The sequence below is a fragment of the Taudactylus pleione genome, unplaced genomic scaffold (genome assembly GCF_031769625.1).
Source record: "Taudactylus pleione unplaced genomic scaffold, aTauple2 ptg000276l, whole genome shotgun sequence".
In the NCBI taxonomy this organism is placed as follows: domain Eukaryota; kingdom Metazoa; phylum Chordata; class Amphibia; order Anura; family Myobatrachidae; genus Taudactylus; species Taudactylus pleione.
Window position 1 is genome coordinate 12,425,352 of NW_028284678.1, and position 20,998 is coordinate 12,446,349.

General features: G+C 42.9%; 1 protein-coding gene across 6 annotated transcripts in view; it reads left to right on the plus strand.

The window, feature by feature from the left end:
- TIAM1 (TIAM Rac1 associated GEF 1) overlaps positions 1-20,998 on the plus strand; it is a 317,485-nt gene that overhangs the window by 219,394 nt on the left and 77,093 nt on the right. For 5 of the 6 annotated variants that reach the window (XM_088481651.1, XM_088481650.1, XM_088481653.1 and 2 more), the window contains 7 exons: positions 1,358-1,805; positions 7,056-7,228; positions 12,017-12,241; positions 15,098-15,283; positions 17,447-17,593; positions 18,491-18,565; positions 20,698-20,868. In XM_088481651.1, the coding sequence (XP_088337777.1) occupies positions 1,358-1,805; positions 7,056-7,228; positions 12,017-12,241; positions 15,098-15,283; positions 17,447-17,593; positions 18,491-18,565; positions 20,698-20,868 (1,425 nt within the window). The remainder of the gene's footprint in view (positions 1-1,357; positions 1,806-7,055; positions 7,229-12,016; positions 12,242-15,097; positions 15,284-17,446; positions 17,594-18,490; positions 18,566-20,697; positions 20,869-20,998) is intronic. The other variant, XM_088481655.1, reaches the window with a different exon arrangement.

Below are 20,998 nucleotides of genomic sequence, written 5' to 3' on the forward strand. Positions count from 1 at the left end.
CCAAATTGCTTGGGACCAGGGGTATTTTGGATATCGGAATATTCCGTATTTTGGAATATTTGCATACCATAATGAAATATCTTGGGAATGGGACCCAAATCTAAGCACAGAATGCATTTATGTTTTATATACACCTTATACACACAGCCTGCAGGTCATTTTATACAATATTTTTTATAATTTTGTGCATCAAAAAAAGTTTGTGTACATACATGAAATTCATTTGTTTCATATACACCTTATACACAGCCTGAAGGTTATTTTATACTGTATTTTAATAATTTTGTGCTTTAAACAAAGTTTGTGTACATTGAACCATCACAAAGCAAAGGTTTCACTTTCTCAGTCATGCAAAAAATATTCTGTATTTTGGAATATTCCATATTTCGGAATATTTGTATATGGGAGACTCAACCTGTATCACTAAAATATTCCGTTGTACATTTTTGAGCAACCATCTGTTAAATATCCCAATAGGACTGTGTACTAGGGTGTTTCCAATTACTAGTTTGTTTCCGGTGTCTTATTTATTGTACTTTTTTGTGTCATTTGTGAACTTCTATATTTTGTTATTGAATAAAGTGCTAATTACTGTATAAGTTTGGGAATATATTGTAGCAGGATGCTGATAGTGTATCTCCGTGCCTGTCATTATGTCCCACCTTAGAGATAAAGGCAGGAATGTGCGGAGAGGAGTGTAAATGTTCCACTTTCTAATTACTATATTCACCGTAACTTGGATTGTGTGCTTAGCGCGCCCGTAAATAGATTAGGCTCTATATCGTTTTATTCCTAGGCTGAAGGACGCTTTATGGCTGCATGTTTGTGTAATAAGATATTATTTGGTTCATGCCTTGTATATTGTAGTTCAGTTATAGAAGCCGCTGCGGGCATTAAGATTCTTAAACTCCGTGTCCCACAGCTGCATTTAGTAATAATTAAATGCATAGTGGGAGCTGCCATATTTTTGTTTTATCTGCTGACCTAAAAAGATGCCTTTTGATATTGGATCAACTTATAAAATTTGAAACCATTACTGTGAATAATTATTTACTTTTTAAAACTGGGAAAAAACTACTCTCTAAATTACATGTGCAATGATATTACTATATCTAGTTTAAGGTGCAGGAAGAACATACAAACTCAACACAGATGTCGGACTGTCTGTCTATGGCCTGTATATGTTTGTCTCTTATCTGTTGTGCTTGACTACCCTTTGGTACTCAATACAAAAGTGTCTATCGGCATTTGTATTTTGAACAGGTGATACTTTGGAACTTTTAATGTCTGTTTTTTAATATAATTACTATTATTCTTATTATTACTATTATTATTATTGATTTTGCTTGTTTTGTAGGATGTCAACACCGGTGGCGAAGGAAGTGAGTTTACAGACAGCGGCATTGAGGCGGCAACCATTGACACAGACTTCACGTCCAGGCGCTCCAATGCCACCACGTCCAGCTACTCGCCCACCGCGAGCCGCGCTTTCATTGGGAGCGACAGCGGGAGCAGCTCAGGGGATGCCCTCCGCCAAGGAGTGTACGAGAACTTCCGGCGAGAGCTGGAAATGAGCAGCGCCAACAGGGAAAACTTAGAGGAGGCCAGTTCAGCGCTGAGCGACGAACAAAGCAGCGGCACTCTGAGCTCCCCAGGCCAGTCCGACATTCTGCTGACGGCGGCCCAAGGAACTGTGCGCAAAGCCGGGGCGCTGGCCGTCAAGAACTTTTTGGTGCACAAGAAGAACAAGAAAGTGGAGTCTGCTACCCGTAGGAAGTGGAAGCATTACTGGGTCTCTTTAAAAGGTACGTTGCCATAGAATATGTGTTCGCTGCTATAATGGGCAGAATTAGGAACTGGCCCCTACACAAATTTGCACATTATGATTTGCTACTTCTAACACAACCTAGCAGTGTTGTCTGCCTTCAGATGACTTTGATTTATTTACTTGTACTTGTTGTTCTGCAAGTTTTAGTAAACACATTGCTTTATCGTTATGGCTTCTTACTGTGCTTGTTAGCCCTGTATTTATATTCTCCTGCACTGTCCTGTATGTTTGTTTTTTTTCCTGGATACTGCCTAGATAAAGTTGCATACAATGCATAGAGCAGGGCAGCGTTTCAGGATAAATACTTGGATAAAAAAACACCAGAATAAGCTACCAAAAACTTTGACTTCTTTGACCTACAGATGTGTCCTCGAACATTTAGCTGCAATACGTCATGCAGCTCGACTTACCTGGAATGAGGGAGCCAAGTTCCGTGTTACTCTTCTAGTGTCGGGCGTCTTTTTTAGCTGAAAATGCATCTAAGTCGCATTGACTAGGGCGCACCAGCAGACTGTGCTGATTAATTTGATATGTGACACTTGTATATCTGCGTGCACCTGAGTCTGTGTATGAAACACAACGGAACTTGGAATGAAAAAAGCTGCGGCTGCTACATTGTAGAACTTCATAAGAGTTTCAGGGACTCAGTCGCACACAGATATACAAGTGTCACATATCATATTAATTATCACCGTCTGATGGTGCCTCCAAGAAGCATCGCATTGAGACTTAGGGCCGTATTCAATTAGCGGCGATATAGTCGCACCCGCGAGAATATCGCCAATTTTTCGGCAATATTATCTTATCAAAAAAGGGGGAAAATGTGCAAAATCCCTATTTTTGTGTAAAAATTGGGGGATTTCTTACAGAACCCTTTGGACAGCTCCCCTAATGATACTTTAGCAATTTTTTATTTTTTTAAATTGCGTACTTTGGCGAAAAACGACCGCTGAAATTTCGGTCAAAATTTTTTTTTTTTGTGAAAAATGCATTTAATGTATTGGGGCTTGTAGTTTGGATGGACATAAAGATGCGCCAAGTGTTTTAAACATCGCACGTGGCTGGCGCAGGTTTTTTATAGCTGTTTTAAAAAACCACCTGCGCCAGCCACGTGTGATGTTTAAAACACTTGGCGCATCCTTATGGCCCGCCTAAATGCCAGTATACCCGATATGTTAAACGCATTTTTCATGGTGGAAAAAAAATAAAAAATTTGACCACAATTTCAGCGGGCGTTTTTTGACAAAGTACGCACCTTATGATTTTTTTTTGTGCTAAAGTATCATTAGGGGGGCTGTCCAAAGGGTTCTGTAAGAAATCCCCACATTTTTACCCAAAAATAGGGATTTTGCTAAATTTTTCGCCTGCCCTAGAAAAGTTTTCTCCAATTTTTTAGGCGAAAAACTGACGTTTTTCGCCGTCGTTGGAGAAATAGGACGCAAATTGGCTGATCGCGACCGATATATCGTCCAAGCGGACAGCTGATTCGCAAGCAACGGTGAAAATGGACGATTTTGCCTCTGATTGAATACGCCCCTTAGACGCTATTTCTGTGAAAAAAAGATGCCCGGCTTTAGCAGAACCTCACAGGGTCAGTGGTTTAGAGAAGTGTCAGCAGATGATTAATTCTCTTTAAACCACTATGCTCCATATTGTATCGGTTTCCTCTCCCTGCAGTGCTCATAGCATTAGAGGAGACCTACCAGAAAGATGTAGGCGTTTAATGAAATAGCTTAAAGTAATAATTGACAGTTAACCTTTAAAGCTCTGCACTACAACTTACAATGTAGTGTTTGGTTTATGTTCCATATATTGAGCTAATATAAGGAGTACAGATGTGTCCTCATCTGCCGACCCTCAATACGCCATGGGGTGCGAGTGAGCCGAGCGGTGTAGCACAGCGACTCTTTCTTTAAATTTCCATGTTTTTCGCACCATAGACGCAGCGTGTCGCCACTCAGTCTGTACTAGAGACGCCGGGCTGCGACTTTAACCACACGGGAATTAGCTTTCAATATGTACAAAGTCGCAGATGAAGCACCACGGAAATTGGTGTGAAAAAAAAGCGTCGCCAGCTTCATCGTAGCCCTTTGTATACAGATTCAGAGTCATTCGCTCAAATATGTACGAGTGTCTCATATAAACTGAATCCGTGCAATCTCGAGTCTTTTATATGAAAGAAATGCATATTAGCTGTAACTTTCTTGTTACATTGGACGTCTTGGCCTCTGTGCCTCTGCAATGTGCTGGATTACGTCATGGTTTAAGGTTTCACATGGGAGCGGCCCGATATTCTGACCTGGTTGCTCCTCTGGTTTTCATTCTGTCACAGATCAGAGCATCTTCCTCTCCCCGGCTCTTCTGAGTGAGGGCTGGGCTCATACATGAGAAACAACCACCTCCCATCTGTCAGCCTGGAACTAATTTGGGAGGTTGACTGCTGCTTATTAGAGATTGTCTGAGCTGTCCTGTTGCTGTAGTTGTTGCCCATTTCTGTAAACTGTTTGAAGTATTGCCCATGCACCATAACCTGCAGTGTTCATCGTGGCTGAGGAGACAGCAGGAGGGGTTCTGTTTGTGGGAAGGCAAAATATTAGACGTTTAAAAGGTTTCTTTGATTACAAGCCATAGATTTGTTTATAGGCCGGTTTAAAGTTGTGTAAGCATTCTAGCTATGTAGGTAAAATCTATTGCTCTCTGTTATCAGCTAATTATTTTATCCACCTAGGGACATATTCAATTACACACGTACTTTTCGCATGCCGTACTTTTCGCCGACATCACTGGTTTTCCATGCGCAATAGTATCGCTTATCCCCGTATTCAATTATAAATCAGCGAAAAACGGGACCCGGCGAAACTGTAACATGCGAAAAATGCTGGGGAAATCAGCCTGAGACCCCCCCCCCCCCCCCAAGATGCACTGACATGGGGGATCACTATATATACTCCCGAGTAGGCCTGCTGAAGGTATTTGGGGTACTTAAATGATCTCAATAGCTGCTAATTAGTGACTTTGCAGAAGTGGTGAAAATAAGTAATCCCAGCAAATTTGGGGTACATGAAAATGGGTGCTAGCATATTTTAAAGTTGCTAAAGTGAAGTTTTAAAAAAATCCACCAGCCGTCTGCAAACTTAAATACACCTGGGGCATACTTGGGGGCCCCCCTGGAGTCTATTTTTCTAGTTTTTAAGTTTGTCCCCCAACTTTGGACTTTTTCTCCCCCACAATGAAAGTACTTTTTTGGGGTGATCTAAAGTATTTTTTAATCTTTTTTTTGATGCAGTTTACCTTTGGGGAACTGTCCCAATGGTGCAGGGGGGTTTTCTGAGGTTTGCACCCCAATTCTCCACTGTTTTTTAGACACCTATTCATAGTCGAAACTTTTTCGCCGGTTCCATTGCATTGAGTTTCCGCACCGACGAAGTGTCTCCGGAATTGAATACGGAGGAAACTTTTCGCATTGCGAAATGACGTCACTCGCGATACTTTTTCGCAGAAAACGGCTTTTTGCACCTAATTGAATACGGCCCCAAGTTGGGTGTTTGCTTTGCTATCAGGAACTTTGCTTTTCATAAGAATACTTTTAGATGTAGGGAACCCAGATGGCTACACACCTGTGGTATTAGGTTTTTGGCCTGATGGTGCAGATTGCAGGGACACCCCAAAATGACAACAATTTACAGTAATTGTCCTATAGAATAGAATTATTATGTATATTAATAGACTTACTTGGATGATAAATGCACTTAGATTATATGTCTGATTATCAGATTAGTCTGATCATCTTCCAAACCACACTAGCAAACACCAGTGATACTGTACCTCCTAATTACTTTTCTATTGGCTCAAATTAGGCACAAATAAAGCAAGTACTTTGTAATTGCACCTTGCAATAGGGGTGCAGTCACATGACCGGTTTTGGCCCCCTGCACTGAAATGCACCATGCAGCTTAGGGAAGCCTGCCCCATCTTCATAGCATTATTATATTAAGATGTAAATCATAGGAAATGGAATAGTAATACAAACTAATGTTTATATGCAATAACTAATTATGGATTTATTAGTGGTACACACCCCTGGGACTGAGATGATAACTTGCTGCCGCCGTACTGACTGTTCTCTCCCCACTTAGTGAGGGGGTTCCAGCGTTCTCTATGTACTCGGCAGCACAAGACGGATGATCCCTTCGGGAAGAGACATGTTTGTCTTCTGCCTGCAGCTTGGCTCAGCTCCTGGGAAGCTTTGCTTAATTAGAACAAAGTCACGTTGAGTTTTTTTTTTTCTCTAGCTCAGCAGAAGAGATTGGGGGACGCAGTTGGACCAAAATGTTGTGTAGAACCTTCACGTTACCGTTTGTGGCGTTCTCTCAACCTACAGTCTAGTCATGTAGCGAACAGGCAGCCCCATCCCCCGATGAAGATCTACTGCTGGCCATAACGTTAACTTTCTGGACAGTATCCATGTGGAAATAAGTTAATACAGTCAGTAACAAACTTGTCCCCTATTTGCTGCCTTCAGTTGGGAGGCAATCGGGAAGCCGACTGCCTAAATACCGGCAGCCGGCTTCCCGACTGTCTTATCCCGGCATGGGAGAAATGCCGGGCGTCTAGATGTAGACGCCCGCATTTCCCCGACGCCGCGGGAGACCGACATCACGATCGTAGTGATGACGGGCACCGCGAACCGACAGCCCCAGGGGGGAGGGTTAGGTTTAGGGCTCCTGGGGGGGACTTAGGGTTAGGCACCCCCCCGGGAGGGTTAGGGTTGAGCTGGGGGGAGGGAGGGTTAGGGTTAGGCACCCCCGGGGGGGGACTTAGGGTTAGGCACCCCCCCGGGGGACTTAGGTTTAGGTAGCGGGGAAGGGGGTGATTAGGGTTAGGCACTTGGGCGGGAAGTTAGGGTTAGGCACCCCTAAGGGGGGTTAGGGTTAGGGGGGTTAGGTTAGTGGATACTTACCTATCCACGATCGGGATTTCCAGCGCTGTCGGGCTTCCGCTGCGTCGCACTCTGCTCCTGTCGGGCTGCCGCTGACGGGAATCGAACCATTTCATACCAATTCCCTTCAGTTAATATACTAGTCTAATAACTGCATATCTGCAGCGTCTCACATGTACATGCCCTCTAGTGCCAACGTTTGTGTTGTACACACAGGTGAGAGCACCATGTGGTCCCTTCTGCTTCCAAGTGTCCTCAGTCCGAGTGATTCTCTCCCATTACTTGCAGGGTGCACCCTGTTTTTTTACGAGAGCGATGGACGATCTGGGATCGACAACAACAGTATACCGAAGCACGCCGTGTGGGTGGAGAACAGCATCGTGCAGGCGGTGCCGGAGCATCCGAAGAAGGACTTTGTGTTCTGTCTGAGTAACTCTCTGGGAGATGCTTTCCTCTTTCAGGTCAGTGGGCTCTGCTGCTGCCATAAGTCCCATTAACCCATTACTGCAGTTTAGTATATGTTTTGTTATTGCTAATGACGCGCTGGCTCTTTATACTGCCAGGTCAAGACACAGGCCCGAAACTTGTGGCGTTATAAGACGTTATGGAATTAAAGTATTTTTTCTATATCTTGCATAGCGAATATACCTGGTGGCGAGCAATTGTTGTACTTTGAAAGGGATGTTCTAAATAGGGAGCACTGTACAAATATAGCATCCAGCATAATAGGTGTCCCAGCATCTTGAATTGTACCGACCGGTTTTCTAATCGGTGTGTTCTACGCGGCACAAGACTACGTTCCGTGGCTGCTGAAGACGTCGTCTGCCTTAATAAAATCAATATGTGTATGAGGAACAAATGAATAAACTGCAGCATTTTGAAGTCTCCTAATAAAACAAAATATCACCAGCAATATAAATACACCTGCAGCGTCTGGGGTATAGTGAGGTCAATGATGTGGCGTGCTGTTATGTGCATGTGAGGGGGATGCAAGGTCAAAAGGGTCTGCTCTTTGGTGATGAGCAATGGCTTAGAGCAGCGATTTGCTAAAGTCCAGGAACCCAGGATAAGGCAGTTTTTGGGAATGAACCTGAGTCACGTTAGTTCCCAGACTACGCTTCTTCCATTTGCATAAAAAGCCGAAGGTCACATTTCATGGTGGGGAGATTTGCAGTCTGTGCACCTCTCACAGGCTGAAGAAATCTCGCACTCCTGCTGCACTAGTTCTGAAATTGATGTTTATTCTCCCCATACAACAAGCTTAGCCTTCCAAGCCAAAAAATGCGACCCCCTGTGTATTGTTCTAGGTTCCCAAATATCAGTGATAGTCTGGTTTGGGTCCTTTAAAATAGGCAGTGCCCAATAGACTTGAAAAAAAAAATAGTTTTCCCCTTCGGGGTGTCAGACCACGGATTACGCACCCCTGATCTATCCATTGGTTATTGTAACATATGGTGGAGTTAGAATATGTATTAGTGCTGCTGCTGTGCTCCAGTCACGACACCTCAGTAGCTGTTGGGAAAAGTGCAGGTGACATCAATAACACTGCTCCAAGTCTGCACTTTAAACTTCAAAAAGGGGAACTAAATACCGGGAGGGATATTTGGCGGAAATGTGCCTCCCGCTATTCTGGGAAACAGATGTATACATCAAATGAAAGGGAAGCCGTAATCCAGGAAGCAAAGCTGTTAGTAATAAGCAGTGCTGAGTAATGTACCTGGTGGGTCAGGACTTCCAATTAATGACTGTCTGCTTTTTCCTCTACATTGTGCCTTTTGTGTAGAGTCAGCGCCATGGATTTATGGGAGGTCCGTCCACAGGCTGACCCGCATTCTCACTTAATTTTCTTTTTAGATGTTGCCTGATACTCACTCAGCTATGTCTGGTGTCATAATCAGGATGTGGAGATTTTTTTCTTATCTTCTGTATCGTTAAATTACCAATTCAATAAAACGATATGTAGTGATGTGACCGGCGGCCGATGGCAGAATGCCGGCTAGGGATTCACGATAGGCGTCGAGATACCGACGCCTATCATAATCCTGACGCTGGAATCCAGGACGACGCTGGCCCGAATGAGGTAAGTCCGGGGCACCCGTTCTCTTAGCCGCTGGGGTTGGGAGGGTCAGATTTAGGGCACCCCGGGGGGGGGACTTAGGGTTAGGCTAGTGGAAGGGAGGTTAGGGTTAGGCGCCACCGGGGGGAGGTTAGGTTAGGCACCCTCCCGGGAGGGTTAGGTTGAAGGTGCGGGAAGGGGGGGGGGGGGATAGGTTAGACACTTGAGGGGGAAGTTAGTGTTAGGCACCCCTAAGGAAGGGTTAGGGGGGGTGGGAGAGGGGAGGTTTAGGTTACTTACATGCCGCTGTCGGGATTTGAACCAGCGGCCATTTCAATCCCATTCCCCATAGAGCAAATACATATTTACATATAGGCAGTAGCACCAAGAGGGGAGTTCAGACCACAGAGCAGGTACTTATAGAGCCCCCCACCCCTGTGCGCTCACTCTCTGGAAATGCGATCCTGCAGCCCGGTATAAATATTTTTTTCTTATTGGTCCACAGAGCCACATGCTACCATTTTGGGTCCAGATAGCTTATGGGTCCCCAAATTTTAGGCAATTTACTGGGAATCTGCGATATCACTAGTCTATTGCTATACTGAATGTTGACTGTGATTTTTATGCTATGGATAGACACCTGTATTTTGAAGATGTTCTCTTATTTAAGTCAATTTACTTTAAATTATTATATAATGTTAATTGCTAAATTTGGCGTTTCTTTTATCTGCTCCCTCTTATGGTTGAAAACAAAGTGTAAAATGTTGAACTTCTTGACAGTTAGTTCTAAGGGCTAAATTGGTCCTGTCCATCTAGTATAGTGAAGGCACTCGCTTAGTGGGTTGAACCAGTAATGCAGCCTATCCGTTAGCTAGAATCCTGTGACGTCCTTTTAGCTGGATTCTTGTGATGTCACAGAGGCGGCATCTGCCTAAATATTCATGAGTCCTGATTTATATTCATGATCTGTACTTAATAAAAAAATAAAATAATGAACAGCAGTTCCTGGGGCCAGGAACACGATGTGAAGAACGCTAAATTTTCTCCCGTACCGATTACCCCAGACTGCTAAAACCATGCTGCCAATAAGCTTAACTCCTTCCTGATCTGCCCGGTCACACTCACATTCCATGGAGCCATATGCACTTTTTGATGCTCCCTCCCCTTTCCGTGGAGCTAATTTGAGCTATTGGTATGTATGCTGTCTTTACAGACTGAATCGATGCATGGCAGATGAAATCTACATCTAAGTAAATATTACACACACAAATGAACTGTACTTTTAAGCTACCAAAAAGTCTCCAAAAAACTCTAGTAGCAGAAATTTGCAAGTCTTCTTATTACTAATTGCGGTATAGGAAACAAAAATTGTGTGTTCCCTTTTAACTGTGGTATTCCTTTAAAACCTATCCAATTGCTTGAGTTGTGCTTTAATGTGGATGCACATTTCTTTTCCAAATGTATAAACAAAAATCCTCCCAGTTTAAATGCTGCTGGAAGCGAACGCCACCATAGCGCATACAGATTATTCTACAAAGTATGAAATGGCCAAATGCAAAACACTCTGTAGGGAGTTTTGGTTGGTAGAATACAGGAAGATCGGCGCCTGGGGCCTTTGTTTTGAAGGAATGGCGCTTTAAGGAAAAACATGCTTTAGAATGATAAAGTTCCAATCTGAGGCTGAAGGAAAGATTTCAACGTTACCATGGCAACCGGCAAAGCTAGCATTGCTTGTGCCGATACGCCTTTCTAGGTATAATCATTCTCTCTGCAGAATGTGTTATGTGATTGGCTGGGTAATCTAAGGGATGGGGTAACGAGGAAGCCAGTCACTCTACATTGAGTAGTTAATTTGCTTTTTGCTGTATTCATCTTCTAATAGTTTTTAGTTGGTTCAGTACAAATGGTCATTTTGTTATGTGAAGGGTCTAAATAACCAATTTTTTTTAATTTTTTTACAAAGATCCAATACGCATCCAGCACAAATTACTCCCAAGCTATATATATAGTACTAGCTGGTGACAGGAGTTAATATTCTATGTATCTGCCTTACTTAACAATATCAAAGACATTTTCTTATGTAACTATCTGCAAGCGTCTGACTGTATGGTTAAATTATTTTCCCAAGAATATGTTGTGTTCGTTAAAATAAAGAAATGCTTTCCATGAGCAGAAATATCCCACTTCAAACGCGTTTGCATCAGTTCATGAAACTTCCACAGATTTATGAATAATGTCACTAGTAGCTGAATGATGTAATGCACAGGTTCTCAAACTCTGTCCTCAGGACCCCAAACAGTGCATGTTTTCCAGGTCTCCTCACAAAATCACAAGTGAAATAATTATCTCCACCTGTGGATCTTTTAAAATGTGCCAGTGAGTAATGAATACACCTGTGCACCTGCTGGGTGACCTGGAAAATGTGAACTGTGTGGGGTCCCGAGGACCGAGTTTGAGAACCACTGATGTAATGTAAAAGGTGCATTAACAATATATATGTACATCGTATTATCTCATGGCTAATTCACATGACTTGGCCTTTACATGTAAAGTTTCCCTACCACATGTTTACGTGAACTGTGGATGTGGCCTGCAACCACGTCCCCTGGTCCGACTTGAGTCCTCACGACGTGCCCCATGGCATAGGTAGGTCACTGGTTCCTAGTGAATGGGCTGCAGCAAAATGGCCGCCAAGGCAGCAACACACTTCTGCCCAGTAATGTTGATCTATTCTGCAATATGCAGTAACTATTTTAGGTATGACATTTCCGTGTACATCTCCCAGCTCTGGGGACATAGTCCACAATTCCTCATGTGGTTTTGGGTCTGGTATATTTTTAGCCCTGTTAATGACACTCCTCAGGCACTGCCAGAAAACCACCTTGGTCAAACATTTGCTCCTGACACTTGAAGACCTTTTAAAAGCTCATTAAGAACCCTTCTTTCACGGAATGCAGCAAGTGAACATGTCTGTCTCCAACAACAACACAGATCTTCTGTCACTAATCAGTGGTTATGCAACTCCTTTTATATGTCTGGGGGAAGTAAGTGGTGTTCTTGTAGCATGGCATGTGAGTAATGCATAACACAATCTCTCATTGAGAAACAAAAACACCTCTATCATTCAGTTTATCAACGTATTATTTTTACAAAAGCTCTAACCGGGATTGTGTCTCCCTCTCTTTACGTTCAGACAAGCAGCCAGACCGAGCTGGAGAACTGGATCACGGGCATCCATTCTGCATGCGCCACCACTGTGGCCAGGCAGCACCACAAGGAGGACACGGTCAAACTCCTCAAGTCTGAAATCAAAAAGTTGGAGCAAAAAATCGATATGGACGAGAAGATGAAGAAAATGGGCGAGATGCAGCTCTCTTCTGTTACCGATGCTAAAAAGAAGAAAACCATCCTGGACCAGGTGAGAATTCTTTATGGGTTTGTGGGTTTATCGGGTAACTTACAGAATAGTCCTCCACTTTAATGGTTAAGGGAATGTCTAGCTACGGACAACTTAATGACTCCATCCCTCTGGTAACGTCTCCAGCGAGCAAGATGGGAATGTCTCCCTTGAGGGGGTCCGTAATGTTTATCATGTAAATTTTTGGTCACTTGACACAGACGTTAAATAAATTGGGGACTCTGCTGCTATAAAACTGTATTGAGAGATCCACATAGATTTTTAATCTATTTGCTTTACATATTGTTTATGTGAATATTTTTACACAAATACATACATGTCATTATTTGTATTTTTTATTTGTGTATTTATTTATTTATTTTTTATACGTTTGAGTTTTGCGCGGAATTGCCGCTCTTATATGCTGTGGAAGACCAGAAACGCACTCTGGGCCTGATGCATAGTTGAAGAAATATCGGCTGTCGATACTGTTGCACTGCGTGCACGGAAATAAATGTATATATTTGCAGCGTTGTAGGCATCTAGCAGTGCAGCCGCCCCCTATTTGTACGCTTTGTTTGATAGTTGTCGTCGCCAGTGCGCGCTTACACCAGCCCTGTCCTAGGTGCCAAAGATCCGTTTGTAAACAGGTGTATTTACACTTCCAGCCAACTTTGCAGAATCTGCAGTTCCACCGACGTTCCCTGAATGTAACCTACCTGAGAGAGATGACACTGTATTACAGGGAATACGTTCGGTATGCCGGCGCTTAGAATAACAGCGCCGGAATCCTGACACTTGTCAGAATCTCTGCGCCCGCATCCCAAAGTAGTGGGGTTATGGTTAGGCACTAAGAGCGGAGGGTTAGGTTTAGGGTGCGGGGAGGGGCAGGTTAAATATAGTCACTAGGGGGAGGTTGCCCATAGCAACCAATCAGATTCTAGCTATTATCTTCTAGAAGCTACTAGATAAATGTTAAGTAGAATCTGATTGGTTGCTGTGGGCAACATCTCCACTTATATAAACCCACACTTTAGTAAATATACCCCTTACCGTCTGCCAGTTCTGTCTTTATATGTGCCTAATAACGAGGCTCCGCCTACTTGTCACATGACAATATTTTGAGAGCGCTACATGATAGAATTCTTAACTACTTGACGACTAAACGCTCCCTAGAGGTCAGCATCCCCACACACAAGCCATTCGCTTACGATGTGATTGATTTTAAGAGCAGAAGAATGTTTTATTAAGTTATAAAAAATATGTATTTGATGTGTTGTGTGCGGCACACTGAGAAAATATGTATCTACATTTTGAAAGTCACTTGTTCACACCCAGATTTATTGAATACCCATTGAGGCGTTACTCAGATGTCAGACCTGTATACAACCGCTATACTGGTGATCCTTAGTAGCCCACGCCTATGGTGTTTACTTACACTTCAGTGCTTCTTGTTGTGAGGAACGGTTACCCTTTCAAAATATGCCTTTTATTTCTTTGTTGCTAAATATGTTAGGTTACAAAGCGAGAGGCCCCATGGAAGGGGCGTATTTGGGTTAAGGTGTTCATAAATAAGCCGGCTGTCGTCGAGCTAGACCAGGGTATGCTGGAACTTGTAGTTCTACAAAGGCTAGAATGTGGCCTAAACCTGGGTAAGGATAAACAGTTGGCTGAAAGCTAACTACAGTTTCCATGCATACGACGGGGAACAGGTGGTAGGGAACCAATGTACCCCAACTTCTGTTTTTTAACCACTTGTTTGCAACCACGCCAGGCTGTGCATTCCCTGACATGGGCGCAAACAATGTGACCAGTCACAAATGCATACTAGGCGGCTGCTGGAAGGCAAATTTTCACCAGCCCCTCTGCATCCCTGAAGTAACGTTCGTCAGTGGCCTATCTATAATGGGTGCAGTGTGTGTGGGGCACATGGGCCCCCGGGTCCAGGGGGGCCCTGCACCGCACACACTGTACCCATATTTTTTTAAACTTACCTGTCCGAGGTCCCGCGTTGTGTGTCAGTGCTGCTCAGAACACCAGAAAAATTGCCGCTGCGGCCATTTTTACGGCGTTCTGCGCATGCACAGTAGACTCCGGGCACACTCTAGTGCCCGGAGTCTACTAATGCTCTGGTGGCTGGCCAGCCGCGTCAGTTGGCTACCAGCCACCGGGGAGAGAGGAAGGGTCCCACACGGGGAGTGCACACGGGCCCCCTTCTCTCTTAAGACACCCCTGACGTTCAGTGAGGTGAATGGCTGCACTCGGCGGCTGCATAGAGGAGCAGTGGCTATTGAAATGTAAATGAAGCAGCCCTCAGTCACACAGTGTATACGCGATGGTCCAATCATCGATGGTATGATATATTGATGATTGATATGTTAAAAGTAATATTAATATTCTGTTTAAAAAAAAATTGTGTTTGGAAATTTTTAAATAGATGTTCTTGACCTAATTCATTCCCAAAAAAATTCTGAGCAGTTTTTGGAAACCATTTTAGCCAGTAACTGGACCCCTCTTAAGAGATTAATGCATAATAACACTGCTTTGCATGTGCATTTATGAGTTTCTGATCTAATGTGTGAATGTATTATTATGTATGGGGCTATAAAGTTCTCCTACAAGATGAATTTCAATTTTAGTTGTGGGACCTATTCTTGGTCTTTTTCTGCGTATACGTATTCAAGTATGGAAATTAAGAATAAAAGTGGATTCATTTATTTCCATCAAACGAAGGCATGCGGATATATTTGTAATTAACTGTGGTCAGTGCTGTTTTATGCCTGTGCAACAATGAAAACTAAATACGTATCACAGAGCAGGTTTATCGGCTGATTTCATTTGTGCATGACGCTTTTTACACCTTCTTCCTCCCTGTAGATCTTCGTCTGGGAGCAGAATCTCGAGCAGTTCCAGATGGATTTGTTCCGGTACCGTTGCTATCTGGCCAGCCTGCAGGGCGGCGAGCTACCAAACCCAAAGCGGTTACTGGCTTTTGCAAGTCGACCGACTAAGGTTGCTATGGGCCGCCTGGGGATATTCTCCGTCTCTTCCTTTCATGCTCTGGTAACCGTTGATTCTTGTATATTTAGAAGCAAAATCGGGAAAAGCCATTATAATACCAGTGAAATCTGCCACTCTTGAAAAAAGTGAAATCAGATCATGTAAAATATATTACGTATCTTTGACGTTCACGGCTCGCTCACATGGCTGTTAATGCGATCTTCATCCGCTAGCGCCTGAAAAGTGCATTAGACGGAGGACGAATAGTTTGTTATGGGTTTTTTCCCCACTGTTGCACATTTAGATGTTTATGCCATATTTAGTGTTTTGGAACTCTGCACGCCCCATTACTCATGGTTTAATGTGTGCTGCCAGTACACTGAATTGTATTGATAAAACTCAATGCGTGAAATGGGCATGGGACATGCATCAGGAAAATGCAACTCGTAATCCGTATACTCAGAACGTATGTGTGAACGAGCTTTGACCACACCCACTACAGTACACAGTGGAGATTAATGTGTATGATGGCATTTTACGTTTCGCCAAGGGTCAAGTGTTGCAAGAACTGAAGCAAGAGTAGAAAATGACACAGAGAGAATTAATCTAAGATGTGGTTCTTGCGAAATAATAATCACATAAGTTTCCACCGATCATCCAGTTTTTACTGTCCCTAATAGTAAGAATTGTTTGCCAGAAGGAGCAGGTGCTAAAGAACATGGGCAGTTACAGTATACTGTCATCTTACCTCCCACAGGCAATCTGCCTTCTGATACTTACACTTGAAAGTCATTATCCTGGAATCCTTTAGAACGCCCGCGTTCCAACTTCTTCTCCCTAAATAGCATTACAGCAGAATCTTCGTCTTGCATGTGTTCCAGAACTTAAAGAATGCTTTAATATTCAGCACCTTCTGGGTTTTCTATAGTTAATGTGTGGGAATGCATCAGAACAGCAGAGAACTCTGAATTCCCAGCTCTGGAGGGTGGGTGTCACTGGTTAAGTTATCACATACTGCCTCCCCCTGCACAACCATAAAAAAGTAATAACAGGGCACAGGTGTTGGGTGGGATACCAGCAAAGCTGGAAGCCCCGTACAGATTTATGGTCCTCGTTTTTATAGAATATATGTTATAACACTTTAAAAAATTTGTTGGATTGATATGGTCTAAGAATGTATTAAACCTTTCCATAAATATAGTTTTTTTTTATTTTTTTAAATGACCTTTTTTTTTCCGAGATCGAGACATTTGTTCCATGAGCGATATTTTCCCCCCGATGCCGCATATGAAAATGTAATCCGTCAGGTCTGTCATGTTTTATGTAACACACATGTTTTGCACTATAAGCGTGCACAAATCCTCTAACCACATTTATTTGCTGAAGGAAATGTCCAACTGTTTTAGTGAGAGGTGGGGAATTAATTGTGTACAATAAACCCAGAATGTTTGATTTGAGACATAGTGTAACCTCTCTGTCTGAATTACACATATAACCCCCCTCCTCTCAAAGAAAATTCCCCCAAAAACCCATATTCTTCAATGATTTTTAGAAGTCAAAAAGACTTAGTTTACCCACGATTTTGTTGTAAAATCCAGAGTACTATAGATATTTATTGAAGCTTGGGGCCCACTGATTAATGCACTTGTAATAATGGTTACTATTCTGCATACTCGCTAATTGACCCTTTAACCCTTGTTGTATTAAATGTCAGTTTGGTTATTGCTATATTATATATTGTGCATTTCTCCTGTGCCCAGCGATAGCAGCCACTTAGTGTGCTGACACCATATCAGTTTGCTAGGAAATAGGACATCAGTGAGGCATGAGGCACTTCTTTCCAAGTGGATTATTAAAATGAATAGTCCTTCAGGGTAGATCAGTGGGTTCTCAAACTCGGTCCTCAGGACCCCACACAGGTCACGTTTTGCAGGTCACCTAGCAGGTGCACAGGTGTCTTCATTACTCACTTACACATTTTAAAAGATCCACAGGTGGAGCTAATTATTTCACTTGTGATTCTGTGAGACCTGGAAAACATGCACTGTTTGGGGTCCTGAGGACCGAGTTTGAGAACCTGTGCGCTAGATAATGGCTTCCTGGAAAGTGAGTTAGTGACAGGTGCCCTTTAAATACTAACACAATGGTAGTCTGCAGGTATATGATGAGTTCTGATGATTCATAAAATCTGATGTTGGAAATGAAGTGGCTGCATTTTCCCTACAGGTGGCTGCTCGCACAGGAGAGTCCGGGGTGAGGAGACGAACGCAGGCCATGTCCAGGTCTGCCAGTAAGAGGAGGAGCCGGTTTTCTTCTCTGTGGGGTCTGGACACATCTGCTAAGAAAAAACAAGGGAGGCCAAGCATAAATCAGGTGGGGTGAAGGTGCAGAAATGGATCAGGAATGACTGATGGTGTGTTGTGTAGAGTTGGATCAGGTATACTGATAGCTTGCTGTGTAGAGATGGATCAGGTAAGGTAAAGATTTGCTGTATAGAGATAGATCAGGTAGAGTGAAGGCTTGCTGTGTAAAGATGGGTAGGGTGATGGCTTGCTGTGTAGAGTTGGATTGGATAGGGAAAAGGCTTGCTGTGTAGAGATGGGTAGGGTGAAGGCTTGTTGTGTAGAGATGGATCAGGTAGATTGAAGGCTTGCTGTGTAAAGATGGGTAGGGTGAAGGCTTGCTGTATAGCGTTAAATCCGGTAGGGTGAAGGCTTGCTGTGTAGAGATGGGTAGGGTGAATGCTTGTTGTGTAGAGATAAATCTGGTAGGGTGAGGGCTTGCTGTGTAGAGGTGGGTAGGGTGAAAGCTTGTTGTGTAGAGCTGAATCCAGTAGGGTGAAGTCTTAATGTCTAGAGATTGATGAGGTAGGTTGATGGCTTGCTGTGTAGAGATGGATCTGGTAGGGTAAAGGTTTGTTGCCTGGAGATGGATACAGTTGGGTTAAGACTTGCCTGCAGAGATGCTGCTTTTTTTTGGCGCTCAGCTGCCCCATAACTATTTTATGTTGGCCGATCGAATAATCTGACAGCAGTAGCTAGTAAGTAATTTTAAAAAGTATTGTGAACTTTTGGTGCATGTGTCTGTTAAGTAAAACAAAAAAACTAATCTTACTTGATGTTGTAGAATAAAATGCGTGATCATATTTCTAGATAAATACAAAAAGTTACATCTGCCCGTAGAGGTTTAGTATTGTAAACATAGAAAATCTGTTCGAAAAATATTAAATCTATAAAGTACAAAAAAAAACAATTGTGTTTATTTTTTCAGGTCTTTACTGATGGTTCTGAGTCTGTCAAGAAATCACTGGAAGGTATCTTTGATGAGACTGCTTCAGAAGACAAGGTAAATCCATGAAAGAGAGGAGGGCGTATGGCACTGGACAGCTCGTGGTCTGATTGATCTGTTTTGAAATGGAGCCTGTACAGCTGCAATTGAATGAAAAAAATTTATTGCACATTTGGTTTGACCTGAATGGTGCTTTTTATGTAGTAGAAGGATAATCTACAAATGAGATTATGATACAAATGACCACTTGTGTTTATAAAGTTAATGTACACACAGTGGAGGCAGCTGATGTGTGACATAATTCAGCCTATTGGTTCTCTGTGTTGTCTCATTCCTGTAGGCTGCATCCAATGTGTATAGATTATGGATGCACTTTTTAAGCAAAATATATATAAATAGAATGTTTTTAGGCATGTATTTTTGCAGTTGCATGTGCCAGTGTCTTGCTCACATAACAAGTGTGCATTCAGTACAACGCATTAGTGCAAGAGCTTATGGTCAGCAGTGGTGGGGTTGTCCACATTTGGTAAATAAATAACCGGTTCCCTGCAAGGCAGGAGGTCTGGGTGAAGTGTTCAGCTCTTGGTAGGTAAAGGAAATCTGCACTCCGGCACATAGATCATTTTTCAACAGGTTGCACATTTTATCAAGTGATAATCGCTTCTTACATTTAGGGTTGTGTGATAGTAAATCTGCTGGTAGATGTAGAGTCCTTGCATTAACCAGATGTTGTGTTAATGGTTCTGCTCCTTCACAATTTTCAGTAGGTATTTTGTTCTTAATAGACCTTAAAATAAGAAGCCAGGGGTCTCCATGGTAATAGACATACTGCTAGAAAAGAAACACACAGCTGCTCATTCTGTACCTTATATAAGGTTTGGAATTACATAATGCCTGGTGTCCTTTATATCCATACCTGAGACCAGACTAAATTCTGGTCATTCTGTCTGTAGACCATACAGTAGTGCTCACGTATAGATTTACCTTTTATAGACAGGTGGCGTCCTCCCCTATCTGTTTCTGAATAGTCCTGTCCCATGTCTGTTTTATAGTCACTGTCCATTAGTGGTTTCCTTATAGTTGGGTGTGTAAACCTTTGCACATGTTTTGAAAGCTAAGCCATTTTGGCGTACCACACTGTTGCCCACTGGGTCAGACCTGGAACATGACTGCAACTAGAAATACAATATACTGCTCCTTCCTCGGTAATGCTGGATACTAGCTTTCCTCCTGCTACAGTATGTTATGTGTCCCTTCCATGTCAGCCGAGCTGCTCTGTGCCTATACCGGGACGGTGCATTCAATTACCCAAGTGCACAAAAAAGTGTAAAAAAACCACAAAATAACATGCACATGAGTGTGGTACATCACGCCCTCCTAAAAGGGTTCCCTCTATCCCAGACCCCTTGAACCAAAAGTTCCACTAGGGGGCAAAGGTCTTCAGATTCTCATCACACAAGGCTAGCCTGAGACCGCATCGGAGATGTCCCTACCATGAGTATCTAAGGTTCAGAGTGAGATGCTCAATGCCTCAGTTACCTGCGTGAGGTTAATTCAGCTATAATAAGGAGTCCCCTGGGCTTGCAATTCCACAATAAACAGACTGTCCACTGTTCATACTTGTATGACCTGATGGAAGAAGCAGATGACTGATGTATGTTTCCTCTCCCAATGGCGGCAGCTTCTGTTATTTGTACTGGCAATGCCTGGTAAAGAGACCGTAGTTTGTATATCTGCCTATACCATAATATTGGATTTTGCCGTGACTTTCTACTGTTACGACAAAATTACTTTATTAATTTAAATTTCATTTCAGCAGTGGACGCCCCACCTACATGTGTTATGGTATTCGTCTTGTACTGTGATTTTGCTTTTTAGTACAATTGGGAAGGGTCCTGGACTGCACACCCTAAATATATGTAATGGCAGGTGCTACCTGATGAGACTATTATTGCAGGCACAGAAACAGACAAATCACAGGTGCACAACGCCAAGTTGGGTTTGTGCACCTGTGATTTGTCTGTTTGATGTCCCTGCAATTTTTAGTACAATAGTAGGAAAGTTAGCATTTGCGTCTATTTAATACACATCTCGTCTGTAAGTTTGTTTGTAATGACGTGTTGGTCCCATAATGGGATTGGCGTTGGAGTTATAAATGCCTTTTGAGTAACGCCTATCTTTCCGCACAGAAGGAAAAAGAAGTGGCGCTGACCGGCGTCCATCCCCACAATCCCGACACAGACATCTGGGTCCATGAATACCTGACTCCCTCCTGGGTCTGCTTGCCAAATGACCAGCCTGTCTTGATGGTAATTCATCCAGAGGACACAGCAAAAGATGCCTTAGAAATCATTTGCAAGGTAATTTATAGTAATAGTGGCTTAAGGCCAATCCGTGTCAGCGTGAAGGTGTTTCATGGAATTCCCTAGGAATAAAGCATTGGAATAATTTTTAGCAGCTCACATATGATATCTCTGTGCTGCTCTCATC